General features: G+C 57.1%; 1 protein-coding gene across 1 annotated transcript in view; it reads right to left on the bottom strand.

Annotated features, from left to right (window-relative positions):
* Nucleotides 1-18,483, bottom strand: part of AGRN (agrin) — a 122,252-nt gene that overhangs the window by 39,250 nt on the left and 64,519 nt on the right. Inside the window, exons 5-6 of the mRNA XM_086476065.1 lie at nt 1,734-1,949; nt 368-592 (exon numbers count right to left, since the gene is read on the bottom strand). Coding sequence (XP_086332191.1) covers nt 368-592; nt 1,734-1,949 — 441 coding nt within the window. The remainder of the gene's footprint in view (nt 1-367; nt 593-1,733; nt 1,950-18,483) is intronic.

The raw sequence follows: 18,483 nt of genomic DNA, 5'->3' as shown, positions 1-18,483 counted from the left end.
GGCTACCAGCAGGCTTCTTGCCAAAAGCAGCAGCCGAGGGGACTCCAGCCAGGGGAAACAGCAGGAGGGAAAGGAGGTGGCGCAGATGTTGCGCCTACTCTCTAGGTCAGTGGGTCCCCAGCAGAAACACCCACAGCCAAACGCCACGGGGGGAAGCGTCGGCTTGGTCTGAGTTTCAGAAGCTGTCGCCCCCAGACCGACCTTTTTTCTGCCCAGCCCGTGTTTTCGAGCTGACGACAGCAGCCGTGCGGGCAAACTTTTCCCCGCAACCCTTGCCATTTCCCACTGGTCTGCCCTCAATACTCCTGATGCAAGAGGAAACATTTTTAAAGCAATACCCCCGGGGGGGGGGGGCCAGGGGACTCACCACAGGCGCCGTCAAACTTCTTGAAAACATTCTCCTGCTTGTCGCAGGCGTGCTTGTTGAGGTCGCACTCGCTGCGGTAGTCTTTGCCGTCGCTGCCGCACACCGCGCTCTCAGGAACGCCGCTGCAGGACGACGGGCAGACGCACTTGGCCGACTGACCGTCGGCGGAGCGGACGCACGTGCTGCCAAAGCTGCAGGTCACCTCTGCGCAGGGGTCCTTGGAGCCTGAGGCGAGAGAAGAGGGGGCACGGCATAGGCGGGAGCGCGGGGGCCTCTGCTCCCATGCCGACATCTCCCGCTCGCTCCTCTCACGGCACAAATCAGCCCGACACACCACGGTATCTCTCCATCGGCCTCAGGCCCTCCGAGCGCCCAGAAACGTACACGATGCCGATGGATGTCCTTCCATCGGCTTCAGTGGATGCTGGAACCACGTCCCTGGTCCTGAGCAGCGAGCTCATCCACCCCAATGGCCATGGAGGCAGGCAGAATCGTGAGGCTGTAGGATCAGCCCCGAACCCACGGCACGCGAGGAAGGGAGCTCACTCCCCACCTGGCACTTCAGGCAGAGCCCTTCCTTTCTAAACCTCTCAGCCTCACTGCTGCGAGGTGCCATCCTTCCCTACACACGCTCTCCGAGAGCCTCTTGCTCCAGCAAATGAGCAAAACAAGGGTCCTTAAGGCACCTCCTGCAAACTGTAATTAGAGGAAGAGCTCAAGAAGCAATTTCCTCACTGACGGGGAAGGGCCAAAATGTATTTGCCAGCTTTTTCTTTTGCCCTTTATTTGTCACATTTTTATGATTATTATTTTAAATAAATCACTCGGCAGTCTCTCCCCTCTGACAAGAGCCCCAGCAGGAGTGCCGGGTGCAGATCTACTGCAAGCCAGAGTGCCGCGTGAGAGAAAGGTCAAGTTAATTTACTCTGAGATGAGGAGACTGGGGTCTCATTTACACAGCTCCTTGCTCACAGCTGGTGAATGCCAGGCTGGGGAAGGGCTTTCATCAGCCCACCCAGCCTGTGCACACGCTGGGTCTCCCCAACTTCTAGCCGTGGCAGACACGACCCGCTCTGGGGAGGCCGTGTGGTGCAGCAGGCAGAGCTGCCTGAGACAGAGGGCTGTTCCCCACCGGGCTGCCACACACCTCCTGAAGAGTAGCCTTTGGCCATCGGTTTGCCTGCTCATTAAACTCTGCCCATCACCAAGACAGAGCTGGTGATTCTCTCGCTGCTCCTTCCCATCAGACCTGTCCCTGTGCCCCTGGACATCACCAGCACCGCAGCGATGACGTGAACTCGGGACGAGTCTCCCTGGCCTCACACGGTCACCTCCTGGAAGCAGGAGAGCCTGCCCTCGCACTCACCACACGGTCCCTTGCTGATGACTTTGATCCGCCGCTGTTGGTTGCACTGGGCCTTCTCCAGCTCACACTCGTTGCTGTAGGTGGAATAATCAGAGCCGCAGACAGGAGCCACCACGACGGGGCAAGCTGTCTTCTTGCAGACGCAGGAGGCCTGGGAGGGGTCGGTGGAGCTCCTCTCGCACACCGCCCCGAACCCGCAGAGCATCCCTCGACACGCTGTGGGCACAGGCATGGAGAGACAGGTAAGCTCCTCCGCAAACAGGAGGGGTGCAGCCCAGCACCCGGGTCCAGGCACCCACCCGTGCCTCTCCTCTCTCCCCTGGCAGAGCTGCTCACACCGCCCAGGCTCGGGGATGGGCTGCAGCCCTCCGGGTGACCAGGACTGCAAGGGCAGTGCCAGCGAGAGGAGGATGCTCTAGGCACAGCGAGGTCCTTTCCTGGGCGAGGACATCACCATCTCAGCATGCTGCCTGCCAGGAACCACGCGGTTCAGTTGGGTCCCTCTCCAGGGATACCGAGGGTGCGTTTGAGGTGTAGGGGGGCCAAGCTAACCTTGCTAGAGGCACCTACCCCAAAGCCCCGTGCCTGAGAAGAAGGGCTGCTGCACCCCGAGCCCCCATCTCCCGCCTGAGCCCAGGGCACGGGCACTAAGCAAAGGCACAGGTCATCTCAGCGCCTGCTCCATCACACTGGTGCCGCGCAGAGCAGACGGCACAGAGGCCACGGGGAAGGGCAGCACGGGCAACGGAGTCAGTAAAGCCTGTGACCCAGAGAAAGCTTCCCCTGAAGGGACGTTGTCCTAGAAGGCAGAACCCTCTTGGCCCTCAGGCACCACACCACCATCCACACTGGCTCTACCGCAGTCACTCCTGAGTGACTGAGCCCTGCGGCCAGGTAAGGTAGGATACGTGCTTGGCACCTTCATCCCACGGAAGGACAGGGAGGGAAGAGGCTGGACGACAGCATGGTCCAAAAGGAGTAACAAACCTTGCCCTCTTGCCCTCTCTGTGCCCCTTCTCGCTCCAGGTTGCCCATTCCACTCCTTTCCAGCATGAACTGGAGAAAGAAAGGTCTGTCACCAGCTCTGCACCGCAGCAGGGAGGTCGAGGCCAAGCTCACGAGCAGGGAGGTGTCTCCAATCCCACTACAGACACGGAGGAATGTCCCCAGAGCTCCGGAAAGCACTTGCTCTGCCCAGGGCTCCTTTGCTCAAGCCTTTGAGAGCCCTCCACAACTAACCAGCGAGAGAAAGGGAAGTCCAGGAACGGAGAAGAAAACGTCCTCGCCTGTCCCAGTGTGGGACAGCTCATCCCACACACACACACACACACACACACACACACACACACACTGCTTTATTCATTGCCATTTATGCAAAGCAGCTGAATCAATGGCTGGTGTTCCTCTAAAGGAGAGGCACTAATCTCTTTATCGCATCCACTGATCAGAGCAGCCAGCACAGACCAGTTCAGCATCTGAATTGCTAATGTGGTAGGAAATGTAATCCTTCAGTCAGAGGGAGGAAGGGAGAGGCCAGGTGTCTCCAGTGGTCTGTAGGTGAGACAGCAAGAGGTGCCAGAGCTTTTCACCCAGCGCTCGCTGCCACGGGCGCACCCGCCGCGCCGCCCTGCCGAGCGCCGTCCCTGCGCCGGCACCCACCGCACCGCTCCTGCACCCACGCACCGCGGGCACCGCCTGCCGCCCCCCGGGCGCACCTCGCCGCCCCGCGCTCGCCTACGCACGCGGCACACGTCGGAAACGGAGACTGACCTACATAACGAGAGAAAGCGCCATCATAAAAGGCAAAATAAAACGCTCGACAGCGGCTCATTTACACTTCAATTCCCGGGCGTTTGCCTTTGACTGCCTTGAGATTTTTGAGCTCGTGTGCGCAGCAACAATGCACTACTAAGAGACTAATATCATCAAATAAAAAAGAACTCTCTTTCTCTCCTGCCCGATATCTAAAAGCAATTCATCATTTTTATGAAGCGCCCTGGATAGTCGCTCCTACTCTTTCCATCGCTGCTCTTTCTCTCCCTGTCTCTCTCTTTCCTAAAAAAAAAAAATGCAGATGAGCCTGTTGAGCTTAGATTAGAGGGTGCAGGGAGGTGTGCAAGTGAGGAATCCGAAATGCAGGACAAGCGGGGATTCATCCCGTCCCCCCGCCTGGAGGCGCAGATCTGTGGAAGAGAACTGTAGCTGTGTAGCGTATAATCAGCTGCTGGTTGCAAGGGAGGCAGAGATGGAGCTGTCGTCGAGGAGCTGTCTTAGAGACCAGACCTCCCGCTGGGATGGGAAGGGAAAAGAGGGCAGCTGGTGTGCACAGCAGATGCAGAGCCAGCTTGGAGCAGAGTCCGACCAGGGGCCTGCTCGAAGGCAAGGGAGAAAGAGGCGCCTGTCTGAAGGCACTTGCCTTCAGGACACACCAGCCCAGGTTCAGCAGCACACTTGCAGACAGGGAAAACAAGGTAGGAAGCGCGTCCAGGACTTCAAAGTAGGTGTCAGGGACAGCTGTCTCCTTTCTTGAGCTCTTCTGATCTTGTTTTTGCCTCCTTGTAGAGAAAGGAGCCTCACACATCCAAGGCAAGAGCTTCCAAAGCAAACAGCCTACCCAGGTCTGGTCCCACCCGAAGCGAGGAAGTTTTCAGTGGGACCCAAGTCGCTCGGCAGCACCGAGCACTTCAAAAACCTTGTCCTAAGACGCTTGCTGCTATTTTTGGGTGCACTTCCTTCCCACCCAGCTCATGCACCCACGGCACTTTTGCCTTCAATCCCCTGCGGCCCATTTCTCTTCCCAGGCCCCACAGCAGCCAGCCAGCCTGTGAACCTGGCAGGAAAAAAATCTTTCAGCACTGGACAGGACTTCTGAAGAAATTAAACCACGGCTCACGGTTTTGAGTCTTCTTCAGGGAAACTTTTCAAGCTGTTCGTTCCAATTTGGAGCTAAACTGCGTCTTGCCACCTTTTAAGTGATCCTCCCTGTAATTGTTTTGCCCACATATATTTCAGAATCTCTTAATCTGAAGTGGTAAAAGCAATGCTAAATGACAAAAAGGCCACAAAGTATTATAAAGTTAATTGGGTCAAGCCACATAAAGAAAACTGATATTTTGTCAGAACTGAAGTTTCACTCCTGCCCCCAGAATAATAAAATCAGGGACATAATAGGCTGATATGTGAGCAAAAGAGATTATATAAAGGGTATTTATTATCCTCCCGTTCCGTATCAACCGAGTGTTGTAAAAGTGAGCCTTTACAGCACCGGTGTTTGACAGACACCTTCCCACTCCCTGCCAACAAGCTCCATCCCCAGGAGAGAAGCTCGCACACTGCGGTGCCTCGGAGCTCATCCCGACTCAAGGGGATGGCCCGGTTGCCCTGCGGACACCCAGGCAGGATGGAGAGGAGGGGTATGGCAGGATGCGACCCCCAAACGCTGTGCTTCAGCTTCAGTCCTTCCTGCAGACGAGGACCCAGCCTCGGTGAGTTTCAGTGATCAGGCTGAGAAGCAGACAAAGTGAGAAAGAAAAATGCTTCAAACCAGAAACAAATTGTGACAAGCAAATTGATTGTTTAAAGTTTCTTTCACTTCTAACCATCGCTGGTGCTACTGGTGAAGAAGCCTATTTGTTCACAGCAGACAATTCTGAAAGCTCAACCATCCAATGCTGTGATGCAGCTGGATGATGCAAGCTCAGAACACCGAGAATAAAACAAAATGCCTTAATTCCCCTGCCAGACCCAGGAGATGAAACAGGTTTATTATGCCTGCTAAGATGACTCAACCCAACAAGCTCTGCAAAGGATGAAATTCAGAGGGAGCTTTCTTCTTCCCCCAACGTCTCTATCTCCCTTTCTCTCTAATTTTACCTGGGAGGGCTCAAGCAGTGTAACCATCACCGACACGGAAGGACTAAAAGTTGGGAAACCAGAAGCAAAAAAGAAGAGGCTATCAGCCCAGTTCCAGGGTACTCAGCACTGACCAAGCCCTCACATCCCATTCCCCGTGCAGAGCCGCTACAGACAGAAGCGCCGTGCTGGGTGCGGGCAGAAGGCAGCGATACGGGAGGCACGAAGCGCTCTTGTCCTAACGCTTGCACATGGCAACCCAACTAAACTCCAGGCAGCAAATAAAGCTTACAGAAGTGCAAGGACCTCTTAAATTCGATTCCCAACAGCAGTGGTGAAGACGGCGCTATCCAAAGCATCCCACAAGTGAGGGGCTCCAGGCCCCTCTCTGTTCCCAGCACCGCTATTTCAGGCACCCAGGGGCTGGGCCCTGCTCTGCTGGACGTCAGGCCACGACATAACAAAAGGACCAGCCTTGTCTTCACGCCTCCGAGCTTGAGGCCAGACAGGAATGCAGAGATGGTGCTCGCCAGCACGGCGAGGAAATCATCTACCTGCCCACCCAACCGGGACAAGCACCGTAGAGCAGGGGCAGGCAGAGGGACCGGGGCTCTGCTGCCTGCTGCCCCTCTAGTGACACCTCTACAACGTCACCAGCACAGTGACCACACGTTTTCCCACCAGTTTTCCCACCAGTGTGCCTTCTACATCACCCAACAGATAGGCCAAGGCAGGGCTTGGTTAAGATCAAGCCCTAGGCGTGCCTTATCCACAGCGACGCTGCAGGTGGAGGCTTTTGAGCCAGCTATGGGGCAACACGTCTGCAGGGCGGACACTGGAAGGCAGTGGGGAACCAGAGTCAATGTGAGCTTGCAAGAGATGGAGCCCCTGCTCAGGAGGCTGCAGCCTGTTGTGCCTGTTCCCCAGTCACAGAGGGGAGGTGGGATTTCTCAGCACTCGTTCCAAGTCTGTGCTTCAAAACTGCCTAGGAAGCACCCAGCAAAGCTGTGCAGCGAGGTCAGGGAGCAAACTGGATCTAAAGCAAAGCACAGCTCTGGTTAAATCATCCTGGAGCTGCAGAGACGGAGGCGCAGCAAGGCATTTGGCAAACAATGAGAGCAGCGCTTGTCTGGAGCAGAAAAAAGCTACAGCTCCTAGGCTGACCTTTCCCAAACCTCCTGAGCCGCCGAAGATGAGGGAGGGAAACAGCTAAAGTGAGGTATCTATACAACACTTGATCAAGCCGTACAGAACAAAAGGGAGGGCTGGGGCTTATTGTAACCACGCTGAATACCAGCCAAGACTCACCATGTCTCTTAGCACCACTGGAGCAGAAACAGAATAATAAATAACAATAACAACAACAACAATAATAAAGTGCACCTCCTGGAGAGGAGGAAAAGCAAAAGGTGTTGCTGCAAATAATTCACGGTACTGTGCTTCCCACCCCAACTGAGTCAGCATGACTCCACGGGCGGACAGAGCAGTCTCCTCTCCCTCAGCAACCCCCAAGCCGAGCCTGCAAAGGCAAGAAAGGCTTTCAGAAGAGATCAAGGCTAGGGGGAAAGACCTGACTGGATTCAGAGCCTTGGCTCCAGCTCAGGTTATGCTCTGAGGCTCTACCTTGTGTCCTGCAGTGATTGCCTGGTTCAGGGTAAAGAGCACAAAGGGATGCTAACGAGGTTTCCCTGCTCTCTGCCTAATTGGGGAAGGTGAGGGGCACGCCAAAGTGCCGCGGCCTCTCCTCCGAACAGCCCAGAGCGGAGGAAGGTCAGGGCACTGCTGCAGCCTGGAGCATTCTCCGACAGGCATGGGGAACGTGCCGGGCAGCTCCCACCCCACAACAGCTGGAGCCACAGCTGGGCTCTGCCTGCCTGCCAGCTGCCTCCTGCCCCCCTCAGGGATGAGCAGACGGGGGAGTGAACTTGGGTGCCTCTACTGTGTCCGCTCTGCAGGGTAGACCTTGCCTGGCTGGGGTGGGGCGGGGGGTTTTCACACGAAAAGCTGGGGCAAGAGGGGATGGCTCCTTCCAAAAGGCAGCAGGGCAGGGGCACCAGCCAGGCATAGCAACCAAGCGGCAGAAGCCACCTATGAAAACGCCTTCCCCAGCCTGCCAGTGCTTCTCTGGACCAACGCACGGGAAGCCAGGGTGGGATGCCTGCATCGATGAGCCACGAGCGAAGAAAAGAGGAAAGGAGAGAGAGGACATGCTGAGAGAGGAGCGTCTGGGAGCCTATCAACGCTGGCAGCTGAAACTGGGGTGGGAAGATTGAGAGTCAGGGTTGCAGAGCGCTTCTTACTGAGGTCCGGGCCAAGAGCTGCTGGCATTCATCAGAACCGAGCTGCTCCTGCAGGAAGAAGAACGACTACCCATTGCACCAGGTGTTAAGGACACCGGTTCGGATCCAAGCGTCCCACCCCATCCGTGGCACTTCCTCAGGCAGCCCCTAATTAGCACCAGGGAGGGAGCGGGATGCTTCATTACCAGGGAAGCCCCTGCCAAGGTTCAGCTCAGCATTTCCCCGAGCAGCTTGTGCGGGCACAGGTGGCTGGTACTCCACGTGTAGCTGCCAGGGCAGATGGCACCAGCTCCACCTCCTCACGTCTAACAGTGCCTGCAGATGCCCAGAACGGCTGGAAGGGCAGCTGAGAACAGGACAGCTCTGCTGCGGCCAACAGAGAGGGCCAGAGCCACCGCGAGAATGGCTACGAGCCACACACGGCTCTGCTCTGCAGAATGATGCGGGAGCTGGTGTGAGGCTGCAGGCAGCTCGGGAGGAGACTGCTGTGGAAGCAAAGGCTCTGCTTGAGCTGGGCTGAAGAGACTGGGCAAAACAAAGATGCTGCACAGCACACACACGTATACTGGCCCATCCTGGAACACCCCTGGGCCAGAGCTAGCAAGACTATTCTGCCAAGCGAGAGCCCGTGAGAATACATGTATGCAAAAGGCTCACACTGCGCCTCAGCAACCCCCTCTCTCCCCAAGCAAAGGCTTGCACAGTGCCCTCCTTCAGTCCCCTGCATCCCAAAAAAAAAAGCAACAGCCAAGGCTTCCAAGTTGCTGCCCTCCCCAGCCCCGAGACAGCAGCACCCTTCACTTCTCTCCCAGTTGCCAGTTCTGGCCCCACTGCCATTTGCACCAAGTGCTCCAGGTAGAGCTCTTGGGCCAGCTTCTCAATCCATCCCAGCCTTCTTCCAGGCTTCCTGGACCGGAGCAGCGTGGACAAGCAGCAGGGAGGTGGCAGTCAGCTGCAGCCAGGGAGGGTGGAGAGCAGCTTCTGCTTCCAGCTTCAGAGCTTCCAGCTTCAAGTCCCCATCCAGTTCTGCACCTTGGCTCTCTCATTTACAGAAACTGCAGACAATAATAATCGCCAAGCCCCCAATGTCAGTAGGTAAGTAGCTCAATGTAAGCAGTAGGGATTAATAACAAGCTGGCTTCATCAAGTGCTCTGAGATCTTGAGGTGAAGAGCTCTATCTAATAAGCCCCAAGCATTCACATTAAAATGTTTCTCCAGCTTAATAACAATAATCATAAATGTAATGTCAAAATTGCTCTTTTCCACTGTACAGAAAAGACAAAAAATGCTACTGGAGCAGCTTGCTGATTGCTTATTGCACCCTGCCAGGCCCTCTGCAGTGCCTGCCTGCTCCACGTCCCCTGGCAGTGCCCAGCCATGCAGCCGGGCCACCGAGAGGAGCACCTGAGAGGGGCTCTGGTGGGCACACAGTTTCCCCCTCCAGGACCAAAGCTTTCTCCTCAGCAAGAATCTTGCCAAGGGAGGAGGAGGAGGAGGAGGAGGAGGAGGGCCCTAAACACCCACAGAGGATGGAGACGCTGGGATTGCGCAGGCAATTCCTGGCAGCTCCCCCCTCCCCAGCCAGGCCTGCCTGCTGAAAAGGCAGAACCTGCGTTTGCTAGCCTGGACCTGCTCCAGATCCCAGGGGAGTCCATCCCTTCTCCGAATGGACCGAGAAAAAACAATCAGAAAAGCACAGCCGGAAACTTGATTACAGCTCGTGGGTGGAAGACAGGAGGGTGGGATGTACCTGCTTTCATGGCTTGAAGTGTCTCCACTGACAGGAACGGGGTAGGAAAGAGGAAAGGCGAACGATGCACGACAGCCACGCGGCCGCGCTCTGGACAGACACAGCCATGAATCCCTGCAGCAAGGGCCACAGGCAGAAGATGGAGCGAGCCAGACCCTTCCCTGCAGCACACCCAGGATGGTTAGGGCAACCTGCACCTCTGGGGACCCGCTGGTAGCTGAACCCCTGGCACTCGGTATTCTTGTTCATAGGAGGAGCCTGAAATTGGTCCGTACCCAACGTGCAAGGCGGCTGCCTTTTAATCTAATGCTACTGGATTAAAAACTCTCCCTCTTTGGAAAGCCGTGGGTGCTCCCCCACTAAAGCCATTTAAAGCAGACCGGTCAGAGGAACACAAAGCAGAAAGCAGCCCCGAACTGGCTCGGCTTGGCAGCAGAGGGAAAAAACCTGTGATGCTCAAACGCGTCTTTTCAATCCCTAACGCACGCCGATGGGCACCGAGCTGACGCGCACCTCTGCGTCCCACCTACCGCCATTCCCCAACTTAGTCCCCACGGACGAGGAGGTCACTAGCGGGCCATGGTGGTGACCCGGCCTGTCCCAAATCCTGCCTCAGAGCAGTCACCGTTACACACCTACGTTAGAGGGGCAAAGCCACCAGCACGGAGCAGGCAAGAAGCCATGGAAAACGCCGCGCAGTGCCCTTGGAGCCCAGTGGGCTGCCGGAGCCTGCCATGGACAGGAGACAAGAAGCACAAGCAAACATGCCTGACAGCAAAGGGCGAGGGCACGGGCACAATAAACCCCAGAGGCTGAGCCTTCCTTCTGCAGAAGGGGCAAGGCCCCACCATGCCGGCCTAGCCAGGCCTGCCCCGCTGCCATCCAGCACGGAGGGACGGCGCTGGGGCGAAAGGCGGCGAAGAGGAGGGAGGGCCGAGCTGCTTTTGGGGCCTCCTTGTGCCGAAAGGGCCGAGGGGAAACACGAGGCCCCGGGGACGGAGCAGCGCGTGTCAGGACAGCGAAGGCCGGCATTAATTCTGCATGAGCGCGAGGGGCCCGTTGCCATAGAGATCGGCGAGGCTGGCGCTCCAGCCCAGACTCTCGCCCGTGCACATTTACTCCTCTTCCCGGGCTCACCCCTCCCTGCCATCAATATTAATCGTGTCGGCCAGGGCTTGCTTGGTGAGGGAGAAGGAGCCACCCGCCCTGCTCGAAGGCCTCCATGGCGGGGCTGGGAGAGCCACACGCAGGCGCCGGCAGCAGAGCCGGGGTGTGCAAGCCACAGGCCACCTCGCAGGCCACGTCAAGATAGACGAAAGAAACGCAGATTGTGTGTCGTTAACACCACACTGCTTAACCCAGGCACTTTTGTTTAGAGCCCCTACCCCCGGCACTCAGAGCTGTATTAGGGATGTATTAGCCCCAAGTCCCAGTTTTGCCCATCTTCACCCAGTTCATGCCCTGTCCCTGCCTATGACAGGGGACAGCGACTTCACGCAAGGCCACGGAGACGGATCTGGAAAGCAGGGGACAGCTTCCCCGAGCAGCAGCAGGCCAGGGGCAAACGCTGGCTAAAGGCACTGCCAGCACCCCTGCATGCAGCCCTCCGGGCACCAAAGGGGACGGGGAAGGCAGCACCCCTCCTCGCTCATCAGGATGGGGCACATCTTTATTTCCACAGTTTAGCCACGGAGCTGAGCTACACTGCAGCTGCAAATCTGGGGTGCCTACGGCCACAACAACCTCTCCAGAACAAGTCCCCAAACCACTTAAAGTTTTCAAGCCAACACGTTCTAAGGACGGAAGGTCCTTAAGAAGCTGAGAGAACGACAGGCATCCACCATCCAGTTTGAGAGCGCCTGTGACGCTTTCAGCTCTTCAAGGATCTTGCTTGCACAGCTCTACGCATGACAGAGATCTCTGGGAAATGAGCTATCTCCTCCCGAAACCACAGTGTGGTAGTTCAGCACCCCGAAACGCACTCTGCGCTCCTGTGTCACGCAGGGAGGGAGCGAGGGGAAGCCCAGGAACGCGGTTGTCACCAGCCACAACCTTTTACAGCCCAGCGAGCAGCAGAGCAGTGGGCACCACAGCCCATCCTCAGCCGGGAAAGGGCAGCCCAGCACCCCGCAGGGCTGACACTGGTGGTGCAGGCAGCACGAGCCAAGGCAGACAGAGGAGAAGCAGGAGGAGAACTGACTACACAGTCAAACTGGGGGTCAGGAGGGGTGGGCAGCAAGGAACAAAGTTGATTAGTTGGAAGATCTAAAAGCAGAATCATGTGCTGGTGGCAAGGAGATGGTAGTGAGCAAGGCGAAGGCGGTGCCGGGGGCGGGCAGGGCAGGGTGGAGCAGGGAGGAGTTGAAAGCATCATGTTCTTGAGTTTAAAACATCAAAGTCACTCTTGCAAATCAAACATCACCATCTGAAAAGACTCTCTCATTAATCTGTCACGAGCCCCCTGCAAGATCGGCTCTGAGCAGACAGTCACGGCTCCCAACCGCTGGAAGAATTCATCAGCCTCCATCAGAGAGAGCAGCAGTTTGGAAACGCTCTCCCCAAGGGATGGAGATGGATGGATGCAGCCAGCCTCAGCAGCAGGCTCCCGCCGCCCTGCCTGCGCACCCCAGCGCCCACAGATCCCCCCCAGCCTCGCCACGGAGCAAGCGGCCAAGAGTAGGCATCTGCCCCGAGGAGCCGCGCCGCAGCAAAACACCCCAAGCTCAGCGCACACAGAGTGCGCCCAGATGGGATGGCAGCCTCTACGCAGCCCGTGCGAGGGAGGGAGGCAAGGGCAAGAAGGAAAAAAAAAAAAAAAAAAAATACTTGGATTGTTTTAACCTGCTCCCACCTGCCTGCGGAGGCCACGCTCTGCAAAACAGCGTGTTTACAAACGAGGAAGATCAGAGAAGAGCTCGGCAAGGGAAGGAGGGCTGCAGCAGCCTCTGGAGGGAAAGACGGCTCCTCCCCAGCCACAGCGGGTCCAAAGCCAGCGCTCAGCTGCGCGGTTGCCAAAGCCAGCACGCTGCCCTTTGCCAACCTCCCCCAGGCCCCAGGCTGCCGGGCACTCTGCACGATCTACTCACGCTCTTTACAAGGAGCTTGCTCATACCTTGGGGCTTTCAGCCAGCTTCACGCCTCCCGCTCTCCTTTGCTCTCCCTCCGCGCTTCATACGAAGTATTAAACGTAGCGACTGCATCCCTAACCCACAGGGTCCGCGCTGAGCCTGGCCTCCCCTCGGCTGCACGCTGCCTGCCACCGCACACGAGCCTGCCCTGAGCTGTCCCTTCGCTTAGGCAGCAGCTCTGCACCAAGTGCCCTGTCCAGGAGAGGCCAGATTCAGCCTTGGTGACCCCAGCTGAAGCAGAGCACCCGTTTACACAGGACAGACTCACTCCTGTGCTGCCCCAGCCCCGCAGCCTGTCCCCAGAGGGGCTGGATCCCTGCTTGTGGCAGAAGGTGCTGGGGTCGCGGGCGCTGGCCAAGCACCGTGGAGCACACGTGGCAGCCGCTCCTGTTCTCAGCAAACACTTGCCTGCCACCGAAACAGCAAGACTCCTCGTGTCACTGTGACCTTGGGGCACGTTCCTACAAAAACAACGGTCACTTGGCAAGAAATCCTCTGCTACAGCACAGCCCCAGGCAGTATCTGCAGTGGGCTAATTCGGGAGCTGGTAGCGATGCACTAGCTCTCTCTGAAAGGTATCACGCACCAACTTCAGCATGACGTGGCCAAGGGGAAGAGAAGACAAAGGCAGAGAAATGCTGTTTCTTTGTCACAACGCTCCGATACTAAACACCAGAAGGATAGTCCTGGGAGACACGAGGCAGAGATGTGGGGAGAGTGAAGCAAGCTTGGGGATCGGCAACCTTAACAGGGACCTGATACAGGGAAAAACAACAGGAACACCTTAGCAGTTCTCCCATCTACTCCTCCTCTAACACTTAAGCCACGTAACATGAAGGTGCACAAATTGATCCCCAAGAGAAAGCTCAAACCTCACTGTAAATGGAGAAGAAAATGCTCTCAAGAGATCAAAAGTGGTGTCTAATAACTGCTGCTACCTTATCTACCGCTCAGCTTTTGAAGAGCTATGTTTAGCATCTCTCCTCTCTCCAGAGCAACCCTGAAGCAGCCTGAGCTTGTTCGGCTGAAGCACACTTCGCTGAGGGGCTCAGGGTCCAAAACCCAGGCAGGGCAACAGCCGTTCCCACTGCAGCAGCAGGCAAGCAAGCTGGGCCGGGCCGTGGGGCGAGTGCACGGGGATGAAGCTCCACAAGCAGACCCCAGTCCTGGCTCCCGAGCTGTTGCCTCACTGCCATAGGGTGCAAATATAAGCAAGGAAGGGGAAGCCAGAGATAGAATGATGGCGACTTCACCGTGGGACCCCCTGGGTTAGCTAGGGGATGGATGGCATGAATTGCCCAGGATCCTGGGGTAAACAGAAGAGCACCCTGGGCCATTCCCCCACCCGAGGCAGTGGGTGCAAGCGCCATACTGGTGATGCAGGAGGTCAGTGTTTCAGCCCGTGCTGCAGCAAAGTCTTGGAGAGGGAGTAGGCGCTATGTAATTAAAAGTGAGCAGCTGCTGAGAAGCCTGGTACAAAAATTTCACCTTGCGCAGAGAGAGTGATTTTATTTTCCCCCCCCTGTTCTGTGACGGGTGACAAGACTTCCCGCCACGCTCCGACGCTCCCAGTCCCTCCTCGCTCAGCAACGCCAGCCTCGGCCCAGCGGCTGCCACAAGCCAGAGGTGCAGAAACACCACCAGAGCTCACGCTGCTGGAGCCAGCGCCGGGCTGGGCTCTGCCCAGTCTGCCTCGGGACAGGCTACCCGAGTGCCACGCAGCGGGGCACGAGGTGTTCGGGCCGGGGGTGCAATCCTCTCCCTGCTCCCCACCACGCTTCCCCTCGCAAAGGAGTCGTTCCTCAGCGTAACAAGGCTCGCGAGGGGAACGCCGACAGCACAATCCAGCGGGAGAGCATCTCCACTGAGCTGCCGCGGCCCTGGGGCAGCCCCTGCCCCAAACACACGTGCCTCCATGGAGCACCCCTTCCCCACACACGCCTCCTTTTCCACTTCTCCACACAGAGAGGAGAGGCCACAGCAGCCCAGTAGCCACGGTGGGCCTGCAAGGAGCACCAGGAAGGCTTTAACCTCAGCCCCGCTGCCCGATAGCGTTCGTCAGGCAGGGAGCTGAGACGGGTGGACACCACAGCCCGAGGCTGTAGCGAGACGGATTACTGCTGGAGCAGATTGCTTTCCCCCCTCCTGCTGCTGCAAGTCAGCTCCCCACATTTCAAACCGCCTGCGTAGGAGAGGGCTGGGGCCAGGAAAAGCACGGGTGTGAAAAGCAGAGAGTGTGGGTTGGTCAGAAAAGACCCGGGGGGCTGCAAAATGCACCTGTGGGCAGACAAAAAAAAAAAAGACGGGTCTGCAGCACCTTCCCTACGAACCGAGATCAGCCCCGCCACGAAGCCTGCGCTATGAATTCATTTTGCAGCATCCGAGTCTTATATTGGCTTGTGTTAAAAGAGACACAGGCTGGGATTTAGCAGCCAAAGCCAGCAGGGTGCTCCTGTACCACCAGGCACACAGCGAACAAAATTGAAGAGCTTGTGTTTTATTTTAAGTTCTATTTTCATGGCTTTCTTCCCAGGGCAGCCAAGTGTCCCCTCCCCTGTCCCCCTGAGCAGACACAGAGCTGCCCAGGGAGCAACCTGGCTCCTTCAAGAACCTAAAAGCCCACAGCTACCTCCCAGTATGCTCTCCCAACAGGGACTGGAAGGGCTCAGCATGAATTTGGCAGAGGGAGGAGGCTGTGGACAGCATAGACGTCTCCTGAGGCACGGGCCAGCCCCAGCCTTCTCGCCTCCAACACACGGCAAGGTTTAGCTTTAGGGCTGCAGGTAGGCTGGGGAGCACGCGTAACGAGGCGGAGCAGGCAAGGGGAGGTAAGCACCTTACATGCCTTCTAAACCCAAGGCAATTATTTCCCCCTCACTACTTCAGTGCCAACAGGTTACCGGCCAGAGGAAGCTGTTCAACAGAATTACAGGATGTTAATTAAAAATGATCAAATAAAAGGAAGGAGCATCTTTTCCTGATGAAGTATGAAACAGGAGGAGCAAGACCAGGGCCTCTGATACGTGGCTTAGGGACATGGTTTAGCAGTGGACTTGGCAGCCTTAGGTTTACGGTCGGACTCTATGATCTTAAGGATCTTTTCCAACCTAAATGTTTCCACAACACGTGGTGCCGAAGCGCACCACAGCCCTGCGCAGCCCGGGAAAGCCCCCAACCCACACATTGCCCCCTCCCGTGCCCAGGCATCACCTCCTCAGCTGCCAACACATGCAGACCCAGGGCTGGAAAAGAGCAGAGAGGTCGTGAAACACCACTTCCCAACGCCGCTCGGACATCCCTAGCGGAATGGTCCCCTTTGCAGGGCGGCAAAGCACACGCACCCTCCAAGCTCTCTTGCTGCCTCCGTAATAAAGCATGGCTAACGAACCCTTATGCGCAGCTCCATTGTCGACTAACACACACTTTAAAGATAAGGATGAAGCAGAATCCGCCAAGCGAAGGACACCCGGTGGGATCCTCCAGTCAGACTGTGGGGGGCTCAAGGAACACAAAGGACTGAGCAGGAGAGAGAGGGAGGGCAGCGAGGAAAAACTGGTTCTGTGAATTGGAAAAGACCCAGGATGGTTCAGGGCATGGGCCACAGGACAAGTTCAAAAGTTCAACCCTGAGGAAGACTCAGACCTTCATCCCCAACGACCACCAAGGACCCCCGATGGAGGTGTCACTTGGGCGGACTGAGGCGGGACTACGGGAGGAACTTCTGTTAATGAAATAATGACAATAACCCAACCTTTTCTTAGAAATGTAATGAATAAACACGAAAGCTGTAAATATAAGGCAAGAATCCTAACGCTTGGGTGTGCAGGGATGGAAGGAATCATCCCCCGTGCTGCCCGGTGCCGCCATAAAGAATCCCTGCTGGATAACACCGAGTTGTTAGTGAGTTTTCTCGGCTTCACCTCAGCACGGCCAAGGTCACCCTCAGCCTGCCCAAACTCATGGAGCCATCTACAGCTGGGGAGCATTTCCCATCACCCCCCTAACACAGACCAGACGCTCTGTAACACACCATGAAGGCAGAGATGGCCACCAGCAGGAACACGGGGAACCAGTCCTCGCAACGCTGCAGGTGGCTGGCTCTCTTCATGGCAGAGGGGACGCTAGCTGGAGCGGGAAACAGAGCAGGACCTGACGAGGCAAAGCCACAACAGGGTGCTGAAGAGAGGACATCCAGCAGCCAGGTGAAAGACAATGCCCAGCACCAAGAGCACTGCGAGATTCATCTGCTAACTGATTCCCTACGCGGACTCGAAAAGCCACCTGCACCACCACTCTCTCTACCTAACCCCACGCCTGGACCAGTTCTGCAGACCCTGTATTTATGGTGCTGCCAGGCACAAGAAAGCATTTTTCCAATATTTAATTTCTCAGATGTCCTCATTTCATGCACCACTGCTGCTTTTATGTATCCATAAATAAGTGCTTAGCGCTGCTCCCTGGGCCTGGTGCGACGGGTTTGGGCCAGCATCACCCTATCCACGCTTGCCAAAAGGAAATGGGTGTCCAGCCCTCTTCAGCCTTCTCAGATATCTCCAAACCCAGCACAGACAGGACCCACAGCTGCCTGGTGCCATTAACACATCTGCAAAGGCGCACAGACGCCAGAAAAAAAAGGGCTGGCTCCCACCACCCTGGCGACCCATCATGATTCTCCCCGCCCGCGAGGGATGCTTGCTCCAGACAGGCTGAAGCAAGATGTAGCTCTGAGATTACGACGCGCTCCTGCGCTTGATCCAGAAAGCTGCCGGGGCCAAGAAGAAACCCAAACCTGCCAGACCAAAGAGCTGGCGATAGCAAAAGGGGCCAAACAGCCGGTGCTGCACCAAGAGGGCTTCTTTCTCCCTAGCAGGGCTGGGAGAGCAGCACGAACAGAGGGCACTGCCTGGACCCTGCTTCCCCCGCATTGTTCTGCTCCCAGCCCCTCGCCTCTGCTCGCACCGGGGAACGGGAGGAGGCTTGCCCACGCCAGGAACGGGAGCGCATCATGTGTGCGGGCACGGTCAGAGCCAAAACTGCCACCAGCGAGGCAGGGCCCTGCTCTCCTCCCCCAGCTCCCACGTGAGCAGGGCAGCTTTATGTCCTTGCTCTCGGCGCCAGAGCTGGCTGCTCTTGGCTGGGCCATCGTGCTCCACGGCCACCTCGCTAACAAGTACCCCAGCTGAGAGGGCTTTCCGCGCCCCTGCGGAGCGCCCAGGATAGGAGGAGGGTGGCAGGAAGACATGGATGATGGGGAGCTGACCCCCAGAGCCCAGTGCCTCAACCTGTTGACCCACCTGAGCAGCCAGCCCAGCTCTCACCAGCCTGGCTTCCCAGCTCCAAGTGGGCTTATTGTTCTCCCTGCCCTCCGCAGAGCAAACAACAAAAGCAATCTTGCCTCCCGCACGCAACCCCACCAAGGGATGCTGCAAACAAACAGAAACCAAACCTCTGAATCACAGATGTTGCAAGGAGAGGGGAGGACGTACCCTCCAAATCCTCCCCCACCATTTATTTCGCCCCAGGGGATGCAGGAAGGCACAGCCCACCCTGCCTGCCCCCTGCCCTGCACCTGCCAACCCCCCCCCCTCCAGAGCACTCCTGCCCCGGGGGGGGCCGCAGCTGAGCCAACAGCCACCCCCTCTCCAGCTCCCCACGCAGACACTCCCTGGCTCCTGCCTACTGCTGATGAGGAAGGAGAAGAATTACCCAGCTTGGATGC

Source organism: Leptosomus discolor, chromosome 20 (genome assembly GCF_034619465.1).
Source record: "Leptosomus discolor isolate bLepDis1 chromosome 20, bLepDis1.hap2, whole genome shotgun sequence".
NCBI lineage: Eukaryota > Metazoa > Chordata > Aves > Leptosomiformes > Leptosomidae > Leptosomus > Leptosomus discolor.
Note: the sequence above shows the minus strand (reverse complement) of the source record. Positions and strands in the feature narration are given on the sequence as shown.